The sequence below is a fragment of the Cavenderia fasciculata genome, assembly GCF_000203815.1.
Source record: "Cavenderia fasciculata unplaced genomic scaffold Scf_Dfasci-G-b-143d02.r1-5, whole genome shotgun sequence".
NCBI lineage: Eukaryota > Evosea > Eumycetozoa > Acytosteliales > Cavenderiaceae > Cavenderia > Cavenderia fasciculata.
Window position 1 is genome coordinate 487,486 of NW_004457713.1, and position 25,126 is coordinate 512,611.

Genomic DNA, 25,126 nt, shown 5'->3' on the forward strand with positions numbered 1-25,126 from the left:
TTTATCTTTTTATCTTTTATTAATAAAATAAAAAATAATTTCAAACAATGGTTTTCATTCCTTCAAGTATAAAATCATCACACAAAAAAGCAGTAGTAGCTATCGACTTTGGAACTAGTTGTAGTGGCTATGCATCTGCATTTATTACAAATAATGATAATGTAGATATCTACGCACACGATTCATGGCCTGGAGGAGGTTCAATCAACACAAAGACTGTGACTGTGATCTCACTCGATCGACAAGGTAGACTCGCTAAATTTGGGTATGATGCTCGTGAAGATTACGATAATGCTATCTTTTCAAACTTCAAGATGGTGCTCTTTGACTCGGTGTCAAGAGAAAAGACAATGGTCAAAGCTGACAATTGTGATCAGAATGCATCGATAGAATGGCTCGTCACAGAGACACTCTTATTCTTTAAACAAACAAGTTTGGAGAGACTAAACAATGGAAGTTTTAACAAGTTAAATCAAAGAGATGTACAATGGGTCATTACAGTACCTGCAATTTGGGATGACGCTGCAAAACAAATAATGCGTCAGTGTGCTACCAATGCTGGTTTATGTACAACTGCTGGTGATAAAGGTATGTCAAGACAATAGCTATGTAATAACATTTAATTAATTCTATTTCTTTTATCTCACTTAGAATCACTGTTACTTGCATATGAACCAGAGAGTGGAGCAATGGATTGTATCTTTGAAAAAACAAATAATTATTATGTAGATGTTGGTCAAACTCTTTTGGTTTTTGATATTGGTGGTGGAACTGCTGATTTTACTGGTATGTAATAATTAATATATTGTATAATATTATAGTTATTTATTTTATTTATTTATTTATTTTTTAGCATATAAACAATTAGCAGATGGAAAGATTGAAAGTATTGTAATACCATTTGGTGGAAAATTTGGATCAACCTATTGTAACCAAAACTTTAAAACATTCTTGTTGGATTTGTTTGGTGGTGATGTTGAACAAGAAATGATTGATAGCACAGATTTCATGTCATTGATGGACAGATTTGAAATTGTAAAGAAATCAATGTGTGATAGTTCAGTCAACGATGGTAAACCAAGAAACATTGCATTTAATCCAAGAGTATTTGACAAGAATGTTGATTGGCTACTTTTAAAAATCGAAAAGTACAATCAAGTAAATGGTAGCAAGATTCAATACAACCGATCTGGGCATCTATCTATTCCATTGGACACGTTTATGAGATTCCTCAATCCGTTGTTTGACGGTATAGTCGAGTGTGTAAAGTACCAAATGCACTTGAACCCAGCCATTAGAACACCCAATTTCATCTTTATGATGGGTGGTTTCAGTGAAAACTACTTTCTACAAGAATTGGTAAAGAAAGAGTTTGCATACACTGGTGCTACTGTCATCATTCCAAAGCGACCATCACTATGTGTTGCAAAAGGAGCGTGTCGATTCGGTCTACGTCCATCGGTCGTTGCCAAACGTCCAGTCCAAAAATCGTATGCTGTCGAGATTGACTGTCTCATCACAGCTGAAACTCCGCACATTGGGAGAAAGCAGTTTATGATCAATGGTCAATCATATGCAAAGAATGTGTGTGATGTATTTGTCAGGGCTGGAGAATCTCTTGGAATGAATGAAAGCAAAACAAAGACATTTGTACCGACTAGAGCCGATCAACAGTGTGTCGAACTGGCCATATTCACATCTCATCTTACCGACATGCAGTATACAACCGATCCAGGAATATCATTTGCAGCCGACCTAACACTTTCCATTCCACCAGGTGACACACCCCAAGATAGAAAGATCGAGATGACATTAGAGTTTGGTGCCACTGAAGTATTTGTTACTGCACGTCACGTAAAGACTGGTGTCAAGGTCAACTCTTCCATTCAATTCGCAATGAACAAAGAAGAGATTGAAAGAAGAAATCAAATACGGCTTGAAAAGACTAAACCTCCATCTGTACAACTATGTATTTGCATGGATATCACTGGATCGATGCAACCATGGATTGACGAGTCTAAAAACAAGATGGTTCAACTTGCCAAGGGACTTTTAAATGCACACGCTGGTATCGAGTTTGAAGTATCGTTTGTTGGTTATCGTGATCACACTGATCCCGTTCGATTCGAAAACATAATGTTTACATCAAACATGCAAGTACTCGAACAAAATTTGGCAAGGATCGTTGCAAGTGGAGGTGGAGATGTTCCAGAAGACGTTCTAGGAGGATTCCAACAAGTTCTATCACAAGATTGGAAGGACGATCACACCAAAGTGTGCATACATGTTGCTGATGCACCCTGTCACGGTACAAAGTATCACAATCTCGGTTCAGTCTCTGATTCTCTACCACATGGTGATACATCAGGTCATCCAGAAGAACACATCAAAACCATGAAGAATAGAGGAATCGATTATTATTTCATAAAGATCTATGGTGAGAATACCGATTTGATGATCGAAGAATTTAGAAAGACCTATGATACACCTCAAAAGAAGATCATCGTTGCCGATTTAGGTTATGATACCACTCAATTAATTCCATCTTTGGTTTCTTTTGTTTCAAATTCAATTACCAAATATTAACTTCATTAAATAAATTTAAATAAATAATGTATAATAATATAATATAATTTCTATAAAACTAACAAGGCTTCAGGAATTCCAATATTATGCTTTGAGAAAATACGATCATCGTCATCAAAAGTCAAACGAAGAAGAGATTAATAGTTTAAAGGTTTTAGAAATTAGATTAGATGATAATAATAAATACTATATGAGTGATTTCAAATTAACCCTGTGAGAGAAAACCATTTTCTTATGCACAGGGTTGTAAGAGATTTTAGTTTTTAACATGAGTGGGCCATACAACCCTGTGAATAAAAAAACTCTATGAATATATCTTTACTTTTAAATTTATATATTTATTTGTTTATTATTTTTCTACCAACATGCAGACTCGGAATGAAATTTATAATTTAAATTGTATCTAATTTATTTCTTCTGTCAAGCTCGGTTGATTGTAAAGTCTATTGTAGCTTCTACTTTTTCAAGGGTTTTAGTTTGAACGACGGTAACAAATATTTCGGTGGCACCAAACTTCATTGAGACAATAACCGATTTCTCATCTTTAGTGTCACCTGGAGGGAGTGGAATTAATAATTCGGCGGCAAAGGAAATTCCAGGGTCGGTTGTGTATTTTATATCAGACAAGAGCGATGAGTAAATATCAATGGCGAGAGTAGTTTGGGATAATCTAAGTGGCCAGTAGGTTCGAGTTATTATTTCATCAATGCCAACCGACTGTCCAGCACAAACAAATGAATCGCAGATATTATATACATATGGTATCCCATCTACAAGATGTTGTTTTCTCCCCGAATGTTCTTCTAGATTATAGGAGGTTGACGTATTGACAGCATATGTTCTTTGCAATGTACGTTTGGTAATGACAGATGGACGGAGACCGAATCTACATGCACCCTTGACGACAGACAATGATGGTCTGGTTGGAACGATGATTTTGGCACCAGTGTATGCAAACTCTTTCTTTACCAATTCTTGTAGAAAGTAGTTTTCACTGAAACCACCAATCATAAAGATGAAATTTGGTTTCTTGATACTATCACATTGTAGCATTTGAGTCTTGACGCAATCTACTATTTTGTTGAATAATGGTTGCAAAAAGGTCATAAATGATTCCATGGGAATGACAAGATGTCCCGATCTCTTGTATTCGATGTTGGCAGTGTTGGCGACATTATACTTTTGAATTCGTTGGTTCAGCCATTCGATATTCTTGTCAAATACACGTGGATTAAAGGAAATGTATCTTGACTTTCCGTCATTACATGAACTATCAGACATTGATTTTTTAGCACTTTCAAACTTGTCCATCAATGTCATAAAGTCAGAACTGTCAATCATATCTTGTGTAACTTCATCACCAAGTAATTCCAACATGAATTTCTTAAAGTTTTGGTTACAATAGGTTGATCCATAGTTTCCACCAAATGGTCTAACAATTACTTCAATCTTTCCATCTTCTAATTGTTTATAGACTAATTAAATAAATAAATAAATAATTAAAAATAGTTAATATATGATATATAAATTTAATATACAATATTAACATACCAGTAAAATCAGCAGTTCCACCACCAATATCAAAAACAAGAACATTTTGACCAACAGCTACATGATAGTTGTTTGTTTTTTCAAAGATACAGTCCATTGCTCCACTCTCTGGTTCATATGCAAGTATTAATGATTCTAAGTATGAAATAAAAGAATAAAAAAGAAAGAAAAATATTAGTTTAAGGGAATGAAAAGAATATTAATCTTTTTGTTGTCATACCTTTATCATCAGCAGTTGTACATAAACCAGCATTGATAGCACATCTACGCATGATTTGTTTGGCAGCGTCATCCCAGATTGCAGGTACTGTAATGACCCATTGTACTTGACTTGGTTCGACTGCGTTGGTGTTACCGTTGTTGATTCTCTCCAAACTTGTTTGTTTAAAGAACTTGAGTGTCTCTGTGATGAGAGATTCTACTGATGCAGTCTGATCACAATTGTCAGCTTTGACCATTGTCTTTTCTCTTGTCGCCGAGTCAAAGAGCACCATCTTGAAGTTTGAAAAGATAGCATTGCCATGATCTTCACGAGCATCATAACCGAATCTTGCCAACTTGCCTGCCTGATCGATTGATATAAGAGTCAATGTCTTTAAGCTGTTTGACCCTCCTCCAGCCCAAGAGTCATGTACATAGATATCAACATCCTTTTCTGTAATAAATGCGTATGCATAGCCACTACAACTCGTACCAAAATCAATTGATACTAATACTTTTTTATGTGGAGGTATAAGACTTGACATTATATTATTAAAATTATATAACTATAAAAATAATAATAATTAATAATTAGATGATCAATATTGCAATGAATATGTGATTGATTGTTAATGTGATTGTTCACCCCTTTGTCAGTCTCTTCAAAAAAAAAAAAACAATTAATTTGATTAAATTGAGCGGCAAGTTTCAGGATGGGGTTGTTCACCACACACCCCCTTTGTCAGTCAAAAAAAAAAAAAAAAACAATTAATTTAATATTGTGAATTTGTTTTTTCAAAGATACAATCCATTGCTCCACTCTCTGGTTCATATGCAAGTAACAGTGATTCTAAGTGAGATAAAAGAAATAGAATTAATTAAATGTTATTACATAGCTATTGTCTTGACATACCTTTATCATCAGCAAATGTACATAAACCAGCATTGGTAGCACACTGACGCATTATTTGTTTTGCAGCGTCATCCCAAATTGCAGGTACTGTAATGACCCATTGTACATCTCTTTGATTTAACTTGTTAAAACTTCCATTGTTTAGTCTCTCCAAACTTGTTTGTTTAAAGAACTTGAGTGTCTCTGTGATGAGAGATTCTACTGATGCAGTCTGATCACAATTGTCAGCTTTGACCATTGTATTTTCTCTTGACACCGAGTCAAAGAGCACCATCTTGAAGTTTGAAAAGATAGCATTATCGTAATCTTCACGAGCATCATACCCAAATTTAGCGAGTCTACCTTGTCGATCGAGTGAGATCACAGTCACAGTCTTTGTGTTGATTGAACCTCCTCCAGGCCATGAATCGTGTGCATAGATATCTACATTATCATTATTTGTAATAAATGCAGATGCATAGCCACTACAACTAGTTCCAAAGTCGATAGCTACTACTGCTTTTTTGTGTGAAGTACTTGGTTGTATAACCATATATCTTGTGAGACTATCTGTTTTATTATTATTATTATTATTATTCTTATTATTATTATTGATAAAAGATAAAAAGGTGGGTGTTGAATAATAAATAGAGATAATGAATGATGCAGTTTGAGTTCAAGAATGTTATTATCAATAATAATAATAATAATAATAAAAATAATATAAATGTCTGATCAGATGATCGAAAATTTACAGCATCTCGACTCTCGTCTCTTTGAAAAAAAAAAGATTATTGTGCTTATTCAAATAATATTTGTATCAAGAGAGATGAGTGGACTATTAAACGGAATCAAACAATTTATTCGTACTCCAAAGAAAAAAGAATTTGAATTACTTGGTGATGAAGTTACACAAGATATGATTGACAGTTCTGACTTTATGGCATTGATGGACAAGTTTGAAAGTGCTAAAAAATCAATGTCTGAAAGCAGCTGCAAACCAAGATACATTTCCTTTAATCAACGTGTATTTGACAAGAATATTGATTGGCTGACCCAACGAATTCAAAAGTATAATGTTGCCACCACTTCCAATATCGAATACAAGAGATCGGGACATCTTGTCATTCCCATGGAATCGTTTATGACATTTTTGCAACCATTATTCAACAAAATAGTAGATTGCGTCAAGACTCAAATGCTACAATGGGATTGTATCAAGAAACCAAATTTCATCTTTATGATTGGTGGTTTCAGTGAAAACTACTTTCTACAAGAATTGGTAAAGAAAGAGTTTGCATACACTGGTGCCAAAATCATCGTTCCAACCAGACCATCATTGTCTGTCGTCAAGGGTGCATGTAGATTCGGTCTCCATCCATCTGTCATTACCAAACGTACATTGCAAAGAACATATGCTGTCGAAACGGCAAACAAGTTTAACCCAGAAAAACACGTAGGGATACCATATGTATATAATATCTGCGATTCATTTGTTTGGGCTGGACAGTCGGTTGGCATTGATGAAATAATAACCCGAACCTACTGGCCAACCAGTGTAACCCAAAATGCTATCAGAGTTGCTATATTCTCCTCGCTCTTGTCCGATATAAAATACACAACTGACCCAGGAATTTCCTTTGCCGCCGAATTATTAATTCCACTCCCACCAGGTGACACTAAGGATGAGAAATCGGTTAATGTCTCAATGAAGTTTGGTGCCACCGAAATATTTGTTACCGTCGTTCAAACTAAAACCCTTCAAAAAATAGAAGCTACAATAGACTTTACAATCAATCGAGAGGAAGCTGACAGAAGAAATAACTTTCATTCAAGTTAAATTGTTGGGTTAACCGGTGGGTACCGACCCCAGTGATGATCATTTTTCGAATTACATTTTCACTTCGGGTACCACCGATCTAATCATTCCTCCTCCTCCTCCTTTTGGCTTAAATTCATTAACTGAGAGACACATTCATTTACTTCTTCTTCTTATTTATCTTTATCTTAATTATTTATATAAATAATTATATTTATATTTATATTTATTCTATCTCTTGTATTGTAATAGTACCGATCTTTCTTTAGTTAAACGTATGATTCTTTCATTTTCTTTGAGTACACTTCTTGACTCTTGACTAACCATCCACCATCTATTTATTTCATTTATTTCCTTATCTCTCTCTCTCTCTCTCTCTCTCTCTCTCTCTCTCTCTCTTTTTGGTCAAATTTATTCTATGATTCTTCCATAGCTATTTCTTATCTAGATAGTGATTAAGCTAAAATATGAATATGGACCTTGATCATGAATATTCCTTCAAACCCAATTTTGAAAAGCTCCTCGGAGGTTCTCAACCACACACCAATACCGAGGCTCCTCCCCAGCCTCAACAACCACACTGTAATGACAGCAACCAGAATGATGTTCGATATTTTCCAACCATTAGCATTGTTCGTACGAACAGCACAAATGAAGAGCCCAAGTCCGAAAATAGATCCATTTCCTATAACAACTACCAACCCTCTCAGGCTCTCAATCAATTGCCAAGTCAACTTCAAGGGGCACCCTCTGATGGAGGCGCCATGCATGTCGACGTGCAACACTACGACGGTTCAAATTTCACCAACTCTTCTTCTATGGACCAAAACCAGTCCCAACTTCTAACCCTCAGTAAGGTCAACCCTATCCTTGGTCAAGACCAACAACTAGGACAACAACAACTACTACAACAACAACTACTACTACTAGGACCACAACAACAACAAATCCTTCAACAACAACTACGCCAACAACAAGATCAACTGCTTCAAAAACAAAATGTTCAATATCAAAAATTACTAGATCAACAAATAGAACTACAAAATCAACTTATAAAATCGCAATCAGAACAACAAGAACAACTACAAAAATTACTAGATCAACAAAAGGAACAATTAAATTCTCAACAAGAAAAAGAACGAGGACAACTACTCACAAAGCAATCTCAACTTTCATTTGTGTATCCACCAGTTGCTTTCCTTTCCCAACAATTACTTGACCTTCTTTGTGTTGACGCCAAGCCATTGCAAGAAAAACCCTTAGAGTGGGTACGTGGAGCAAGTACAGGGGTTCCAAGTGGAAGTGTCACAAATCATTTCAAAGTTCGTGCTAGTAAATTGTTCAAGTTTAGCGATGTGACACTCATGGCAAAGTTTGTTGTTGAAAACGAGGATTTCATACTCAAGTACCAAATTACCAATGTCGACGATGTTGGAAATGCCGAACTTGCCTTTACAATCTTTCTAAAGTCCAATTCAAAGTCAAAGTCCAATTCAAAGTCAAAGTCCAATTCAAAGTCTGACGACGGATCATTATCAACATCGTCATCAATATCAGAAGGCATCCCTATTGAGATTGAAGTTATGGCTCACAATCGTGGTATATCCATTCCAGGATATACCGAAAGGATTACAATCAAAATGTACAGCGGCACCAAGGCCCTCCCTCCATCCAAGATCCTCATGGTCGAACCTGTGCCTATCAATGATAAAATTAAAGGATTGGACCCCAACCAATTTCAGGTTCAGATTAAATTGGGCCGATTATTATATGGACCTGCTACCATATTCCTCCTTGGCTCTAGAAAAACCAAGGAAAGTTCCACACAGCTCCTTGGCGCTATGGGTGGACCAGATGGCACCAATAAGAACATTGTCTTACACGAGCCAAAGTTTTCAGTCCATCTCTCTCTAACTGAAGAACTACTCAAGGAATCTCCAAATTGGGTGACTGGCTATCTTAAAAAAAAGGAAGAAAAAAAGGAAGAAAAAAAGGAAGAAAAAAAGGAAGAAAAAAAGGAAGAAAAAAGGAAGAGGAAGAAAAAGAGGATGGAAAAAAGGTTGGAAAAAAGGTTAGAAAAAGGGTTGTTTCTAGTGTAGCTGCACCTAGTCTTACAATTGGTTCCATTGTTAATAACAATGATCCAAATTGGATTTTGTCGTGGTGCGAAGATCTATTCCCAACCTCTTTCACCGATCTATCTGCTTGGCCAGGCGTTAATGATGGGCAAGGAGATAATGTGCCCACTACTACTACTACTAGTACTACTAGCACTACTACTACTAGTACTAGTACTACTAGCACAGGAGAAACTAAAAGAAAGGGCATGCCTACCACTACCTATCGCCAGTCACACCAATACAATGAAACCAATTTCAAGACCTAAAAACAATGGTGAAGATGCTACCAAAAAATATAAAAAAGAATAATTAAATAAGTAAATAATAAAATAATAAATAAATAAATAAATAATGGTTTTTTTTAAATTCAAACTAACTCGAAAGAGCTCTATCTATATCTTTGGTTTAATTTCTTTTAATTTTTTCATTTCTCTTTCTTGAAGATTATTGAATATCACTAACTAACTATTCCTCATCCTAGCTAGGTCAATGTAATTCTATTTTATAAAAAGAAGAAGGAATACGCAGACAGAGGAGAGGCACAAAGCATATTTAATATTTAATCATCACATCGATTGTTGGTATCATAAATTCAATGGAGTATCAGAAGTGTAAAAATAAGACTAAATTTAATTTATTTGTCGATGATCACAATAATAGGTCTAACTTGAATACCTAAAAACTCGAATCCAAGAATTAAGTTCTTATATAAATATAGGTAGGTAGTCCCAAACTTTCATTGCAACACTTTTTTTTTATCAATCAAATTTTATTCTTTACACAGATAAAAAATGGACCCATTTTCCACCTAGGGATGGGGTCCTTTCACTAACCATCTATATCTCTTTTTATATTATATCTCTCTCTCGCTCTATTATCCTGTCCCTCTCTTTATTGATCTCTATTGGCAGGCTTAATCATCGTTGTTCTTTTTTCTAACCATTGAGGAGGATACAGTCTCATCACAGTTCTTGAAGGATACAGATTGTAATTTGTTACAATCAATCGAAAACCATGAACCCGATTCAGTTTTTATCGATGACAATTCAGGAGTACTGAAAGTAGTCAATGTTCCACTGGAACCATCAGATGAAAAACAACCTGTTCAAACCGCTAGATTTCCGATCCGTGTCGAATCCACAACTGTGGACCGAATCCCATTCGCGACACCTCTTCTCTAGGACGAACTTCTGGTGACATGATGCTGCATGTGGAACAACAACAACAACCATCACCATCAACATCATTTCAATCACCAACACCACTACAATCACTGCAATCGCTGAAACAAACCCTAAAATTGGTCTATATGCATCATCAACTTTAAAACAACAAGATCAACTGGCCCCAGTTGATATTCAACAGCTAAAAAAAAATCTATTTGAGGATACCATTCATCTTGAGGTCAATTACAACTAATTCAAAAAGAGTTATTTGAAGGTACATCGGTTGTTGGAACCTCTCAACAACAGCAACAACCAAGCTCGCAGCAACCCACCCCTCCACCTCAACAACCACCTGAGCACCATGTGGTCAGCAGCAGTACTACAGGTGATTTGGGTTCATTTCAGGTATTTCCCGATAACGGATTGGGGAGTATCTCTAGTTTGGATGCCAATACACAGCAGTTCAACCAAAACCTTCCAAAAGTTGCTTTGGTATCAAGTCAAGATAATCCAAATCCATTGGGATTAAAGTATATAGATGGATCAAGCACAATAGGTCCAAATGAAAACATCTGGCTTAGATTTCTAATACTCGGCGATTTTGACCCCAACAATATTGGAATCTGGGCAGAGTTACCTCCTGATGTAAAAGAGAAATACAAAACTGGATTCCCAAATGTGATAATCAATCATGATGGAATTGCCAATATGGATTTCACGTTGAATCCACGACAAAAAAAAAATTCAAGTCAACCCAACACTGACACACCCAAACCACGTGGTAAAAAAGGATTGGCGTCGAAAGGCAAACCTTTTGAAATTACATTAAATGCTAAAAGTGGTGGTGAATCCATTTCCATAACGGTTTCTCTACTCTTCTACAGCGGCACCAAGAACCTCCCACCTGGCAAGATTCGCAATGTCGAACCTTTAGATGTTAATTTTAACATTCCAGGTTTGGAGTATGACAAAACACCAAAGATTCGTCCTACCAAGAAACCAAAGAAAAAATGTGCAGCTCCAACCAAACAATAATAAATAAATAAATAAATAATTAAATAATTAATTATTTAAATAAACTTAAACTTTCTTACTATTAAACTTTAATTTCAATATATCGTACATGAATTATTATTTATTGTAAATTACATTTTTTTTCTTGATGATTATTATTATCATCATTATTGATAGAATAATATAGTTTAATTTGTCGTCTACCATCTATTGGAGATTTAAGATGAGAATGATTATCTATGATTGGAATAATATGAGGATATTGATTTTGAGTCAATGTTTGAATGAGTTTTGGTGTCATTGATGCATTGGTATTGAACAATATGAATCTAACAAGATCAACATTTTCACAAACAATTGCCTCTTCCAAAAGATTACTCCAACTTTGTTTATCAAGTCTTTGCAGAATAAATAGGTCTACAATATTGATATAGGTTGGTGGTTGTTTGGCAGTGTTGACCGTTGTCAATAGATAAAATCCCAACTCTCGAGGAGCACGAGACCCAACCTTGACATTTGGCATTGTTATAACTTGTTTGTTGACAGTAAGATATCGAATCATCTCGATCATCTCTGACGTGATATTGTGATAATGGAAAAAGACCAGTGCCAGACGTTTACCAGTTCTATCGACATGATCGTAATTGTCAAATAGATACTTTATCATCTCTAGACATACATTATCAATAGCATAATTTAAATCGTTTAAAAATGTACCAGATGCAATAAATACTTTAAAGTCTAGTACTGCAGTTGTCTGACCACCACCACATGCATCGTGATTGGAGGAAGAGACAGTAATTAAACGTTTTAAAAGTGTAACATTGCCTTGTCTGATGACTGTAGAGTACAAGTCAAATGTAATAGAGTAGTTGACTAGTTGTTGTGTATTGTCTAATAGGTATTCGACAATAGTCATGTTGTTGGAGAGTACGGCTGTTAGAAAAGCCAGTGAGAGGTTGTTGACATGAGTGGAATGGTTGGTGTTGATAAATGGGCTGTTTTCAGTCTCGAGCATATACCTCAGCATACGCACATCACTCGTGTTGGCAGCCGATTGGAAATAGTTGGATGTGTAGTCGATTAAGAGGTGTTGTTGCATCCACTGTACCAATGACAGTTGATTGTTTTCAATGGCACGATGCATCATTGGTGAGTATGATGACACGACCGACGTAGAGTCAACAACAAACTTGACCATAAACTTGAACACGTCACAATCATCGGTCAACTCGTGACGAGGGATAGCCAATGAAAGACGGTCTAGTCCAAAATTGAATTTCTCCTTATCGTCATCTTGTTGGATGAGTTTGATAACGTCCAAGAAGCTATTGGTGTGGTCCGGGGGACACAGGACTGACCCAGCCGCCAACATGATGGATCGTGTCGCTTGTTTACTGTATCCCTCCTTTCGATTGTTATACAAGTATATGAATATATCTGGAAACTCGACTGACCGATCCATAGCCTTGTGCGTACACGGTGCTGTTGTATTTGTATGTAGATACTTTACAATCTCCAAATGATTAAATTTGGCAGCCTTTTCAATTGCCCTATACGACATACCCTCTGTCCTATTCTCCACAAGAAAACAAACTATATCCAAATATCCATTACGAGCTGCCTGATCAATAGCAGCCTCTGTTACAACAACACCCGACGATGACGGCGATGATGATGATGATGATGATGATGAGGATGAGGATGATGTACACAGATCGATAGAGTGAAGATATTGAATGATTTCTAACCGACCTATACGTGCAGCATAATCAAACAAACTTTCTCTCCCTACATTCTTGGTGTCCTCTATTTTATTCTCTACAATGAACCGAACAACATCCAACTTGTTGTGCATCGTTGCAGCTTTAAGAAATGAATTATTGTTGGATTGTGTAAATACAATGTTGTATTCATGATGTTGATAAAGGTATTGTAGGGTTGGTAGTGATAACCATTTGTTTACATGTTGTAATATTTCTTGACGAGGTACAAGATATTTAGATGGGATGTTTGACATTGATCCTGTTGTTGCCGCCGCCTTTCTATCCAACTCTAGACAATAGGTTATAATGTTGGTATTGGCACCACCCAATATATCATTTTGCAATCCATAGTATACATGTCCGAGTAATCCGACCGTGTGTTGGAATAGATCGTCTCTACCATACCGACACGCATACTTTTGTATATAATAACCAACTTCTTTCAAGTGTCCTCCATACCGATCAAATAGATAATCTAAAATCTCTATTCTATTCTTTTTACATGCCAACATTATTATTCCTTCTAAATTTGGTATAAAGTACTGAGATTGAGTAGTAGTAGTAGTATTAGAAGAAGATGAAGAGGATGGTGGAGAAGATTTAAACCATTTTAATTGATTATGATTATAATGATTCTCTTGTTGATTTAATAGTATGATTAATTGGTTCAAGTATCCATAGGCAGCAAGTTGAGCTGCATCTACCTTTAACTCGGCCCATCCGTAAAGTTTAATTGGTGACTCTGGTACAGCCCACGTGGTACCTGCTTGTCTACGATCTCTTGGGTATGATTGTATAGGTTTGGTTGAGGAGGACAATGATGATGATTCTAATATCTCTCTACTCCCAAAGAACTCTATAATATATTTTTTAAACAAACAGTTTCGTAGAAACCTATTGCACAATATACATTTTAATAATTGGTATCTTTTGATTTTAATATCAACATCATCATCATTTGAAGTTGACTGGTTGTCTTTATCTGATGTATTCATCATTGATCATAAACAAAGTAGAAGAAGAAGAAGAAGTTGAGATCGAGACTGTGACATCATCTCCTTTGCTAATTTTACCAAAACAAATTAAATCAAGATATTAATAATGATGATATGGCATACTGCTTCTCTACTTCATCAAAAAGTAAAAAAATATTATCAACATAAAAAAAAAAAAGGTCAAAGAGAGAAAGAAAATATGGTCAAAAATTTTAATAGTACCTCGAAAAGAGATAGTAATAAACAAAAAACAACAACATTCTCAATAACAGAACAATATACAGCAGCAACATTACCACCACCTCCACCAAGATCATCATCAACTATTCAATCGATAGTAATTGAACAAGATATTAAAGGAAAACTCAACTATACACCGATTAAAGTTAATTTACATTATGCACCATTCTTGTTTACTATTGGTGGACAACAACAACAACAACAAGATAATAGTAATAAATTGAACAAAGAATATTGTTATTCTTCTTCATGTCAATTTACAAGATTATTTTGTACTGAAAAGGAAAAGGTTGGATACCCTTGATACCCGTATCGTATCAAGCCATGGTCTGTCAACACTGACCCTATTCAACCTCGTTGTATTAGCCATACCTCCGATGGTGCAAGTCAAGTTAAAGAAGAAAGAGAACTCGGTCCACTATTGAATGCTTTTACAGCCTATTCAAAAGAATCAATCTTTGTGTTTGGTGGTAAACATAATCCAAAACAAATACTAAAAGCAAAGATACAAAGAGATACATCTGTATTGGAACCATTCCATCAAATGTCTGTAGAATTGCTCTACCCTCGGTACAAATCATCATGTATACAATCACATTCAGAACCAAGATATATTTACTTTATTGGTGGTAAAGATCAAGGTAAAGACAATAAGGCAATATCTACGTGCGAGAGATATGATACTGAAATGAACGTGATCACTCCAATGGCAAGTCTAAAAGTACCAAGATATAATGCTGGTGTATTATTTGATCAAGAAGCTCAAATCATCATTGTGGCAGGTGGAGTTGGGATGGATGGAAAGGAATTGGATAGTATTGAAGTATATGACAAGCTATCAGACTCTTGGTACCTATTAGATAATGTTAAATTATCAACACCTAAAAGAGGTATATTTTTAATCAACGATCAATCAAATGATAGAGTACTTGTTTATGGTGGTAAATCAAAAAATAACAGTAATAATAATAATAATAATAATAATAATAATAATAATAATAATAATAATAATAATAATAGTTGTAATGTTATGTATAGAAATGAGATTACATATTATACAGAGATTGAATCGATTTATTTAACAAGAAAATTATGGGAATCAAATAATAGTATTAAAGGGTATGGTAATATTGCAAAAATAGACTTTGGTCAATGTGTCTATGACTATGACAACAATATTACCTATTTTATTGGTGGTAATGGTAACGATCAACCAAACAACAATATCTTTAAAACCTTTCATAATAATGCTACTGGGCCAATCTTTCACCACATTTTATTTCACTGTCATCACCAAGATCAAGACATTCTACTTGTCTCATCCCACATTTAAATTAATTAAAATTAATATTAATAATTGTGTAATAATAAAAGAGAGTATAAATATGACACGGATATTAGTTCGGTGACGTATCATCATCTATCGAGATTGGTTCGAGGCGAATAATATGACTACCTAGTTTGGCAAAGTTAACTGGCGAGTCTGAAGCTTTTTTGAACATATCGGTTTCACTAGTCAAAATAGGAAGAATGCAAAGGTGGTGTTGGTGTTGTTGTTAACAGCGAGTAGTTAAGCGACTACACCTTTGGACACGCAGAACAGATCATCAAATCAACTTTCAAAGAGTGAACCCTCGCAAAGTAAAGATCTTCACCTGATATGTCTTTTTTGAGGTAAATGTCATTTGGATTACGTCTGAGAGTGACATTTACCCAATCATTAGCCAATTGGTTTGTCCAATCCTTGACTAATGTGTTTGACCATCTTATTGTTGTTGTTGACATTATACAAATTTAAAATACAAATGAGGAAAATGATAATCGTGTCCAAAGAATAAAGAACTCTCTCCTCTTGTTTATTTCAAAATAATGAGATGAAAGGGTAAATAGTGGTGGCACAGCAGTCATCAGAGTCTTTTTATAATCTACTCAGGAAATATTTAAATATAAAATTAAAAATAACTTTTATAAATAAAATCATCTTTCAGTGTCTTGGTGATGATGACATTCTTCTTTCTGTCTCATCTCACATTTATTATTAATAAATTTATATTTAATTTAATTTGTAATAAAAGAAAGTAGTAGTTGTATACACATACACCCAACAAAAGAGTTATTTGTTTCCTTTTTCGTTTAAATATTTCATCATCATCATCATATCATAGGTGTTGGGAACCAATCCCACTCCGACCGATCATCTTTGCGCAAAAAGAGATAGATATTTAATTTAAAATGAAAAGTTATAAAAGAAGAAATTGAATAAATACATTCATTATTATTATTATTATTATTTATACAACTAGTTGAAAGAAATATATATATATAAACTAAACTAAACTAAACTAAACTATAAACAATGTATAAAACGGGATTGATTAGACTGTTGTTTACAGAGTCTATGAGTAAAAAGGATGCTCATAGTATTGTACATTATCACAACTTTGCTAAATTGTTTAGTTGTCAGCTACAAGTACAAGATAAACTATATGTTCAGTTTGTTTCACATTCAAGTTTTTGGAAGAATGATACTATCAATAATAATAGATCATTAGAATCATATGATAGTGTAATTGGACAACACTATAACAATACATTGAATAGAGTTGAATCGATTGAACAGACATCAAATAGCAACAACTCTACCGATGACCCTCAATCACCATCAACACTCATCAATCAACACTATCAAAGACTTAAAAGATTAGAATCAATCTATGACTCTTACTATAAAGTATTATATAAATTTAATCCAAAGTTGAATGTTACTTTAATTCCTCCATCATTGGCAACCAATCAATCATCCTCTTCATCTTCCTCTTCATCTTCTTCATTGACATCAATTAATCCAAAAGATGAAATTGGTATTGATGTATTATTCATAGATCAACAAGATCAACCATATATTAAACAACAACAACAACAACAACAACAATTTATCAAAGTTGATTCGATCAATTATCCAATTGATAATTATAAATATTCAATCTATGATGACACTGTACAAATGGAATCAAGTGATAGAGAAAGTTGGAAACCTATATTTAAAGGAGTTGTACTTGGTGGTACATTTGATCGTATTCATCCAGGACACAAGATACTCTTGACAATGGCAGCACTACTTTGTTCAGAGTATATGGAAGTTGGCATAACAGACAATTCCATTCTAAAATCTAAAAAATACTCTGAATTGATTGCTCCATTTGAAACAAGAACTCAAATTACAAAACAATTCCTTCAAAATGTTAATCCAAATGTTGAATATAATGTAAATATAACAAATCAATCATAATTATCTTTTTTGAATTAATATTAATTAATGTTTTATTTAGATGTTAAAATTGATTGAACCATATGCCAATACATGTACAAGTACAAGATTACAAAATATTGTCATTTCACCTGAAACTTTAAAAACTGCTTTATATATTAATCAAGTTGTAAGTAAACAAACAAATAATTAATCATTATTTATATTTACATACATAAATATTAATGCATAATATTATTTTTTAGAGAAGAGAAACTAATTTAAAACCATTGGAAATATACTCAATCTCATATTTTGATGGAGTTGAACAAGGTGGAGACGTTAAATTAAGTTCTACCTATCTTAGACATTTAGATTTTATTAAATTACAACAACAGGAAACAAAAGAATAAATAATAAGAATAAATATTCTTTTCTTTTCTTTATATTTACAAAACAATCAAATCACATCTGTTCAGATTTGATTTAACCAAAAGAATTTATTGGTGCAAGGAATAAAATATTTGATTTATAATAGATTCTAACTATATTATTGTAGGATGATCTTGGTATACCTTCTCTTGTATCATTTAGTATTCCCATGATATTTGCATAGTGACTGTAATCTGGTACGCTAGTATAAAATACTTTCAATGTTTCATTCTTTAATTTAAATGTTTCAATTTCATAAAATTGTATATATCTAGCTACCGTAAATTCTTTTTCAAATTCTTTTTTATAATTTTCCTAACAAACCAACAAAAAATAATTAATTAATTGTTTACATTTCTTTTACTTTTCTTTTACTTCTTACATTAAATAAATTAAATATTGATATATTTTGATAATTGATTGTAATATTATTAGAGATCATTTTACTAAGATGATTGTTGAAAATGGTTTCTCCACTTGTACCAAGTTCACCAAGATTTTTGACACGTGGGATATCTGGATAGATACAATGTCTTCCATGAGTAATATTCTTTTGTCGGAGATATTCATCCCAATAGGATTCTGGCCAATGATCACGTATTTCTAGCCAAAAGGTTCGTGTCAACATCCATCCAAGACCTGGGAAAAAGTCGGTACGTCGGAATTGGTCGAGTACAGTCTCTGGTTGGGCGGGGAGTGTGTTGTATTGTCCAAAGTCGTTCCAGGCAGACACACAAAACAAATTCTGTTTACTATCGAGTAGCAGAGGATGCATACGGTCAAAATAAGATATAAAATCAGGTGACACTTGAAGATCATCCTCGATAATGATAGCAGTTGAATAACCAAGTTTAAACACCTCCTCCAATACCCAACGATAGTGTCTAGAGATTGATTGGTATGGATAGAGTAATTTGGTACGATTAGGGTGTCTCCAAGCGACGAGATCCATTGCCAAAAACTCGTCATCATCACGATACAGTATATTGTCGGTCAACATATCATCACAATCTTGTGATACGATGATTGGATGGTAATGTCTAGGTAGAGTTGATTGATTACGACTCTTTTCAAGTGCCGTCAAACATTTACTGAGATAGAATGATCTGTTACATGTCAATACTACAATAGGTACAATTGCATGTTCCAACTCGCTCGCCTTTCTTTCCAGTATCATTTGTGATTCCACTACTCGACGATACAGTTCTTCTAATCTTTGCACATCGTGTTCAAGGAATTGAGCAGTTCTAGTCTGATCGTTTAACAGTTTCAACATATTCTCCAATCTTGTATGTGCAGTTGCATTTGCTTGAAATAGTGCTTGACTCTTTTGGTATTGCATTACATCCAAATGTTGCCTCTCCTCCTCCGCCGTCCTTATATAATCTGCCCGTTCTATCAACTCTAATCGTATCTCTGCCGCATCATTCTTTAGTATCTCAATCTCTCCATCCCTATCATTGATCATCATCATCATATAAATGAATAATGATACAATGATCAATACACTAATCAATATTCTAATAGTTTGATTATTCACCATATCGAAATAGAAATATATACACAAATATATACATATATATAAACAAATAAATAAAAAGTAAAGTAAATAAAGTAAAGTTAGGGTTTCTTCATGTTTTGTGGGTGGTGTGTTATGAAAGAGTAGACAATAATAATAAATTTTAAATGAACCAATTAACATCATCTGATCCTTGGCGACTTTTGGTTAAAATTCAAATTTAAATTTTTCCCTCTCCAACTGTTTTTCAACGGTCAGATCTGAACCAAGATTTGGGTGCAGCCATGAACCATCACCTCTTCTTTTGCTTGTTCAAGTTGTATCATATGTTTATATTTACATCATCATTCATTGTATAGAGATAAAAGATAGATAGATAAAGAAAGATAAGATGAAGTTGGGAGATAAAAGAAAAAAGAAATCTCAATCTAAACAAATTAGAAAGAAGAAGAGAAGCAATAACAATAACAATAACAACAATAATAATACAACCAATAATAATAATAATACTCAGAATAAACCATCAATATCTATATTAATTGATCAATGTATCAATATTGTACATTCACCCATTAAATCACTTACTAATCTTTCAAATAATGTATGTACCATCCATTCTTGACCAACTAACTAACTTGTCAAAAAATAATCATTTAAATATTAATATTTGTTTGTTTGTTTGTTCTACTTTTGAAATTATTTGTATTTGATTTGTCTTTTAGGTATTCCAATTTATTTCAACTATTTGTAAATATAACCAAACTACAACAACTAACAGAAAAATAACTGCCAATCATGATGATGATGATTCTAGTGCTCTAGAATACCAGTATGATGATGGTTGTGAAGAGGATGAGGATGAATTTGAAGGAGGAGGTATGTACCCTGACTCACATGAATACAATGACACTGAATTGGCATTGGCATTTAGTGATAGAGATCAAGGTTCCTCATCTTCGTCCAACAAACCATTTTTACGTCAAGAATCATCATCATCATCATCGACTACCACTACTACCACATCGTCATCAACATTTATCCAAAATAATGAACACCAAATTAGAACATTGGAATCAAGAATTGCATCACTTGAAAAGGAATTGTCAAAGGTAAAGAATGAACAATTGAAACAAACTAAAAAGGATTTAAAACAATACCACAATTTATTGGATCAAATTATTCGAGCTGCTCAACTTATCCAATCTGCTCCACCTGTTGCTATTCAACCAACCGTCCAAATGTATGCTCCACCACCTCCACCACCTCCACCACCTCCAATGATGATGATGCAGCAACAACAAAAGGTTACTCCAAGACAACCAAGTACTGTAGAGAGCACTCAGCAGGCACCAACCGTACCAGCTGCTGCCAAACCAAAGAGAATGTCATCGAATCAACCATCATTCCATATCTCGCTGTCTGACATTACCGGTATTAAATTGAGAAAGACTGGATCAAGTCTTTTACATCCAAAACCATCAACTCCAAGTAAATCAAATACTAATAGTCCTGCTAGATCGACCAACAACAACAAAAATACACCAAACAAAAAGGCAACAAATAACAATACACCAAACAAAAAGACTGTTGGTGGCAGTACAAGTACTGCAAGTACACCATCTAAAAAGGTGTCAACTCCAAAGGTGTCAACTCCAAAAGGAGCACCTCTTTCGGATATTTCCAACAAAATGATCAACTCTTCACCATTTTCAATCAAGTCTCCATTTAATCCAAACAAATCAATCTCTCAAGTAATCCCAACTTCTCCATTAACTATTTCAACTCTCCGATAAATAATAACAAATACCAATGATACAAACAAACAAATAATATTATTTTAATAGTATAAGAGCTTATTAAAATAAATAAATAAATAGATAGAAAAATAAATAGAACAAATTAAATATATAATATAACAATATACTTGGTTTATGACTTTATGATTTTGATTATGATTTTTGTTGTTGTTGATTTAATTGAATTAAAATTGAATCAATAATTTTTTCAAAAGATTTTGTACCTGTTGAATCTGGGTAATCACAAAATGGACATTTACCATTTTCACTACAATATCCTAGATTGATATCGATAGGTAGACGACCTAGGAATGGTATATTGTAAAGTTGTGCAAGACCAAGTCCACCACTACTAGTTCCATCTTTTGGTTTCCAAATTTCTGTCACTTCATCACAACATGGACATGCGTATCCACTAAGATTCTCAATGACACCTATAACCTTGACACCTTGTTTTAAACAAAATTCAATTTCTCTTTTAACAGTATCAACTGCCAAATCTTGAGGTGATGTTACAATGATAGCACCATCAACTACATTGGTTGTACTTGATAGAGCTGAAACGATTGATAAATGTTCGTCACCGGTACCCGGTGGTGTATCTACTACTAGGTAATCTTGTCTACCCCAAAACGTATCTTTTAAGAGTCGATTGATAATAGTTGTCTTTCTAGGACCTTTCCAAACAATACTATTATTCTGACTACCCAACATGGATCCAACAGACATTACTTTAATATCACCGGCATGTATATTACACTCTGGTAGTGGTCTAGGTGGTACCCAACCAGACTCTGAATTGACAATAGCCACTCCTTCAACTCCCATCAATTTTGGTATAGAAGGTCCACAAATATCAATATCCAAAACTGATACTTTTTGTTGTCTATGTACTAATCCAAAACTTAATAATGATGTTATTGAGCTCTAAATTAAATTAAACAATCAAATTAATATTATACAATATTATATTATATTATATTTATGATATTTCTTTTTTCTACATACCTTTCCAACACCACCTTTACCACTTAGTACCAATAATTTATGTTTAATTACTTTCATTCTAATATCGATTGATTTCTTGTCTGGATTAACAGATTGTGATGAACAAACTCCTTGACCTGGACATGATTGACAAACAGTTTCCTTTCCTGCAGACTCTGTATTTGATGGACATCCACCTTGTGATGCTGTCAATACATCATCTGTTCCTTCTTTAATTTTAATTGATTCTTCATTTGTTATAATATCATTTTGATTTGAACCATGTGAATGTGAACTATTTGAATGTGAATGATTATGTTGTTGTTGTTGTTGTTGATTATTATTATATACACTTGTTGTTGTTGACGTTGAACTTGATTTACATGACCCACTTGAACAACCTCCACTTGAGCATCCTCCTCCAGACGATTGTTTTTTTGGTATTGATGATGTTGTATTATCACTATCTGTAGCATCATTACTATACTCTATTTTATTTGAACTATATGCTCCAAATTCATATTGTCTTATTCCTCCCTTTTCAACTGTAGCAGTTGTATTAGTAGTAGTTGTTGGAGTACTACTACTAGACTTTGTTGAACAACAACCAGAACTACCTTTAGTTGAACATCCTCCACACCCTGTCATATTCTCTATCTAATATATGTATTGTACAATAATAATAATAATAGTAGTCAAGCTAAGATATTAACTCATCATCACATTCAACCTCTGAGGTCAGAAAATAAACATGCAATTTTAAAAAGTAACAAAATCAGAAGTTTGAATTTTTTTTATTTTTTTTATTTTTCATGAGTCTGTTGCTCATTCGGCAACCGAGCGGGTGTGACGCACACTCAGCTCACCTTTCAAGATACAACCGTTAGACTATCATACACTTTGTTAAAGGACCATCTACTAGATAAACGTTAAGAATGGTATGCTATCCTATATCTATTATCACACTATAAGAACGTATAATCTAAAGACATATCTACTCTATTACTATTACTTTTCATTTCTAGTCAACTAAGAAGACTGTTGCCCCAGCTAAGACTGTTGCTACCAAGCCAGCTGCCCCAAAGGTCGTCAAGAAGGCCGCCGGTGGTAAGGCTGTTGCTGCCAAGAAGCCACGTGCTCGTTTCGACGCCATCTACACCTTGAACAAGAAGCGTGTCTTTGGTACCGGTCACGGTGTTGCTCCAAAGCGTGATGTTACCTACTTTACCAAGTGGCCACGTTACGTCCTCATCCAACGTCGTCGTAGAGTCCTCATGAGACGTTTCAAGGTCCCACCAACCATCAACCAATTCACCCGTGTCTTGGACAAGAACACCGCCACCTCCCTCTTCAAGTTGTTGGACAAGTACCGTCCAGAAGAAGCCGCTGCCAAGAAGGCTCGTTTGTCAAAGATTGCTCAAGAGCGTGCTGCCGCCCCAAAGGGTGAGAAGCCACAAGCTCCAAAGGAGAAGGCTCACGTCGTCCGTCACGGTGTCGACATGGTCACCCGTCTCGTTGAAAAGAAGAAGGTCAAGCTCGTCGTCATTGCTCATGATGTCGACCCAGTTGAAGTATGTATAATGATAACATAACAATCATATAATAATCCTAAAGGTTACGCGTTGCTAGTGCTAGTTTGACTATTCAAATTGTCATAGGTTATATATATGAGGGTTGTATAATAATGATGATGGTAAATCATTTCTTCTATTCTATCGGCTGGGTCTCTTTACTTCTTCTTCTATCCGCTTGTTCAAGGTTTTGTGACAGAGGTGGATGTTTGGAACTATGTTTGTTTAACATCTTTCCACACTTTGATTCCATTCTCTTGGCCATGTGTGTGATTTCATATACTTTTGTTTCGCCTATTTAATGTTTTCATTGCTTTCTATTGCAATGGGACAGGGCTTGAAACCAAGTGCTTGTGTATCGGTCTGTTGTTTAACCATGTTTTAGACAATGCCAAGTTGGTTCTTTTGTACCACTTGCGACCAATACAAATAGATGTTATTCAAAAGCATTGTTGACGGCACTCGAGTGATTGGAATGCCTGCTAGATGTACACCACCCATCTCTGGGAGGCAACATTGATTATGTGGATGGATCCTTCACTAGAGGGGCTTTTAAACGGTTGCGCAAAGTTCCAAACTTTCCACTTCTGTTTCAACCCTCCTAAATATATACATATATATATAATAGTAATTAACCATATTACTATTATTATATTATATTATATATCTACTATTTATGAAACATTACCATCATCCATATACCTCCCCTCACATATACTATAATATCCCAACATTCCAAAAGTTGGCAACACCTTCTACCCCTTGTTTCCCTCTTTATTCCAATTGCTAACTTACCCCTCCTCTCCCCTTCCCCCTTTCCTCTTTCCTATCTCAGTTGGTCATCTCTTTACCAGCTCTCTGCCGTCGTATGGATGTCCCATACGTCATCGTCAAGTCCAAGTCCAGATTGGGTCAAGTCGTCAACCTCAAGAAGACCTCTGTCGTTGCCATCACTGGTGTCAACCAAGGTGACCAACACGATCTCTCTCTCCTTGTCGAATCTGCCAAGAACATGTACAACAACAACGTTGAACACCGTAAGGAATGGGGAGGTTGTCAAGTCTCTTCCAAGTCCAAGATCAGAATGGCCAAGCGTCTCAAGGAAAAGAACCTCTCAAACGTCAAGAAATAAATTTGATTCTTCAATTCTTAACACATACATATTCTTCTTTTATACATTTATTTATTTATTTATTATTAGTTATTATTATTATTTATTATTAT

At 34.5% G+C, this 25,126-nt stretch overlaps 14 protein-coding genes across 14 annotated transcripts; 8 read left to right on the plus strand and 6 right to left on the minus strand.

Annotated features, from left to right (window-relative positions):
- Positions 1 to 47: 47 nt before the first annotated feature.
- DFA_02411 (uncharacterized protein) lies at positions 48 to 2,586 on the plus strand (the record flags this gene model as incomplete). The annotated part of the gene is made up of 4 exons (XM_004366739.1): positions 48 to 588; positions 652 to 696; positions 730 to 786; positions 854 to 2,586. The coding sequence occupies 4 exons, from the start codon at positions 48 to 50 to the stop codon at positions 2,584 to 2,586; spliced, it is 2,376 nt and encodes a 791-aa protein (XP_004366796.1).
- Positions 2,587 to 3,006: 420 nt separating this feature from the next.
- Positions 3,007 to 4,883, minus strand: DFA_02412 (uncharacterized protein; the record flags this gene model as incomplete). Its single annotated transcript, XM_004366740.1, has 3 exons — positions 3,007 to 4,061; positions 4,138 to 4,272; positions 4,358 to 4,883. 3 exons carry the CDS (start codon positions 4,881 to 4,883, stop codon positions 3,007 to 3,009), a joined length of 1,716 nt encoding a protein of 571 aa, XP_004366797.1.
- A 228-nt stretch (positions 4,884 to 5,111) lies between these two features.
- DFA_02413 (uncharacterized protein) lies at positions 5,112 to 5,783 on the minus strand (the record flags this gene model as incomplete). The annotated part of the gene is made up of 2 exons (XM_004366741.1): positions 5,112 to 5,188; positions 5,252 to 5,783. The coding sequence occupies 2 exons, from the start codon at positions 5,781 to 5,783 to the stop codon at positions 5,112 to 5,114; spliced, it is 609 nt and encodes a 202-aa protein (XP_004366798.1).
- Positions 5,784 to 5,957: 174 nt separating this feature from the next.
- DFA_02414 (uncharacterized protein) lies at positions 5,958 to 7,070 on the plus strand (the record flags this gene model as incomplete). Its single annotated transcript, XM_004366742.1, has 1 exon — positions 5,958 to 7,070. One exon carries the CDS (start codon positions 5,958 to 5,960, stop codon positions 7,068 to 7,070), a length of 1,113 nt encoding a protein of 370 aa, XP_004366799.1.
- Positions 7,071 to 7,516: 446 nt separating this feature from the next.
- DFA_02415 (uncharacterized protein) lies at positions 7,517 to 9,435 on the plus strand (the record flags this gene model as incomplete). The annotated part of the gene is made up of 2 exons (XM_004366743.1): positions 7,517 to 9,120; positions 9,144 to 9,435. 2 exons carry the CDS (start codon positions 7,517 to 7,519, stop codon positions 9,433 to 9,435), a joined length of 1,896 nt encoding a protein of 631 aa, XP_004366800.1.
- A 329-nt stretch (positions 9,436 to 9,764) lies between these two features.
- On the plus strand, positions 9,765 to 11,370 carry DFA_02416 (uncharacterized protein; the record flags this gene model as incomplete). Its single annotated transcript, XM_004366744.1, has 2 exons — positions 9,765 to 9,780; positions 10,574 to 11,370. The coding sequence occupies 2 exons, from the start codon at positions 9,765 to 9,767 to the stop codon at positions 11,368 to 11,370; spliced, it is 813 nt and encodes a 270-aa protein (XP_004366801.1).
- A 100-nt stretch (positions 11,371 to 11,470) lies between these two features.
- On the minus strand, positions 11,471 to 14,027 carry DFA_02417 (uncharacterized protein; the record flags this gene model as incomplete). The annotated part of the gene is made up of 2 exons (XM_004366745.1): positions 11,471 to 13,969; positions 14,019 to 14,027. 2 exons carry the CDS (start codon positions 14,025 to 14,027, stop codon positions 11,471 to 11,473), a joined length of 2,508 nt encoding a protein of 835 aa, XP_004366802.1.
- Positions 14,028 to 14,216: 189 nt separating this feature from the next.
- On the plus strand, positions 14,217 to 15,683 carry DFA_02418 (uncharacterized protein; the record flags this gene model as incomplete). The annotated part of the gene is made up of 2 exons (XM_004366746.1): positions 14,217 to 14,639; positions 14,673 to 15,683. The coding sequence occupies 2 exons, from the start codon at positions 14,217 to 14,219 to the stop codon at positions 15,681 to 15,683; spliced, it is 1,434 nt and encodes a 477-aa protein (XP_004366803.1).
- Positions 15,684 to 15,928: 245 nt separating this feature from the next.
- Positions 15,929 to 16,135, minus strand: DFA_02419 (uncharacterized protein; the record flags this gene model as incomplete). Its single annotated transcript, XM_004366747.1, has 1 exon — positions 15,929 to 16,135. One exon carries the CDS (start codon positions 16,133 to 16,135, stop codon positions 15,929 to 15,931), a length of 207 nt encoding a protein of 68 aa, XP_004366804.1.
- A 571-nt stretch (positions 16,136 to 16,706) lies between these two features.
- DFA_02420 (putative pantetheine-phosphate adenylyltransferase) lies at positions 16,707 to 18,010 on the plus strand (the record flags this gene model as incomplete). Its single annotated transcript, XM_004366748.1, has 3 exons — positions 16,707 to 17,615; positions 17,680 to 17,787; positions 17,864 to 18,010. The coding sequence occupies 3 exons, from the start codon at positions 16,707 to 16,709 to the stop codon at positions 18,008 to 18,010; spliced, it is 1,164 nt and encodes a 387-aa protein (XP_004366805.1).
- Positions 18,011 to 18,083: 73 nt separating this feature from the next.
- gnt3 (GlcNAc transferase) lies at positions 18,084 to 19,572 on the minus strand (the record flags this gene model as incomplete). The annotated part of the gene is made up of 2 exons (XM_004366749.1): positions 18,084 to 18,344; positions 18,412 to 19,572. The coding sequence occupies 2 exons, from the start codon at positions 19,570 to 19,572 to the stop codon at positions 18,084 to 18,086; spliced, it is 1,422 nt and encodes a 473-aa protein (XP_004366806.1).
- Positions 19,573 to 19,939: 367 nt separating this feature from the next.
- DFA_02422 (uncharacterized protein) lies at positions 19,940 to 21,341 on the plus strand (the record flags this gene model as incomplete). Its single annotated transcript, XM_004366750.1, has 2 exons — positions 19,940 to 20,149; positions 20,271 to 21,341. 2 exons carry the CDS (start codon positions 19,940 to 19,942, stop codon positions 21,339 to 21,341), a joined length of 1,281 nt encoding a protein of 426 aa, XP_004366807.1.
- Positions 21,342 to 21,497: 156 nt separating this feature from the next.
- On the minus strand, positions 21,498 to 22,979 carry DFA_02423 (uncharacterized protein; the record flags this gene model as incomplete). The annotated part of the gene is made up of 2 exons (XM_004366751.1): positions 21,498 to 22,271; positions 22,353 to 22,979. 2 exons carry the CDS (start codon positions 22,977 to 22,979, stop codon positions 21,498 to 21,500), a joined length of 1,401 nt encoding a protein of 466 aa, XP_004366808.1.
- A 287-nt stretch (positions 22,980 to 23,266) lies between these two features.
- Positions 23,267 to 25,034, plus strand: rpl7a (60S ribosomal protein L7a; the record flags this gene model as incomplete). Its single annotated transcript, XM_004366752.1, has 3 exons — positions 23,267 to 23,269; positions 23,357 to 23,902; positions 24,738 to 25,034. The coding sequence occupies 3 exons, from the start codon at positions 23,267 to 23,269 to the stop codon at positions 25,032 to 25,034; spliced, it is 846 nt and encodes a 281-aa protein (XP_004366809.1).
- Positions 25,035 to 25,126: the final 92 nt, after the last annotated feature.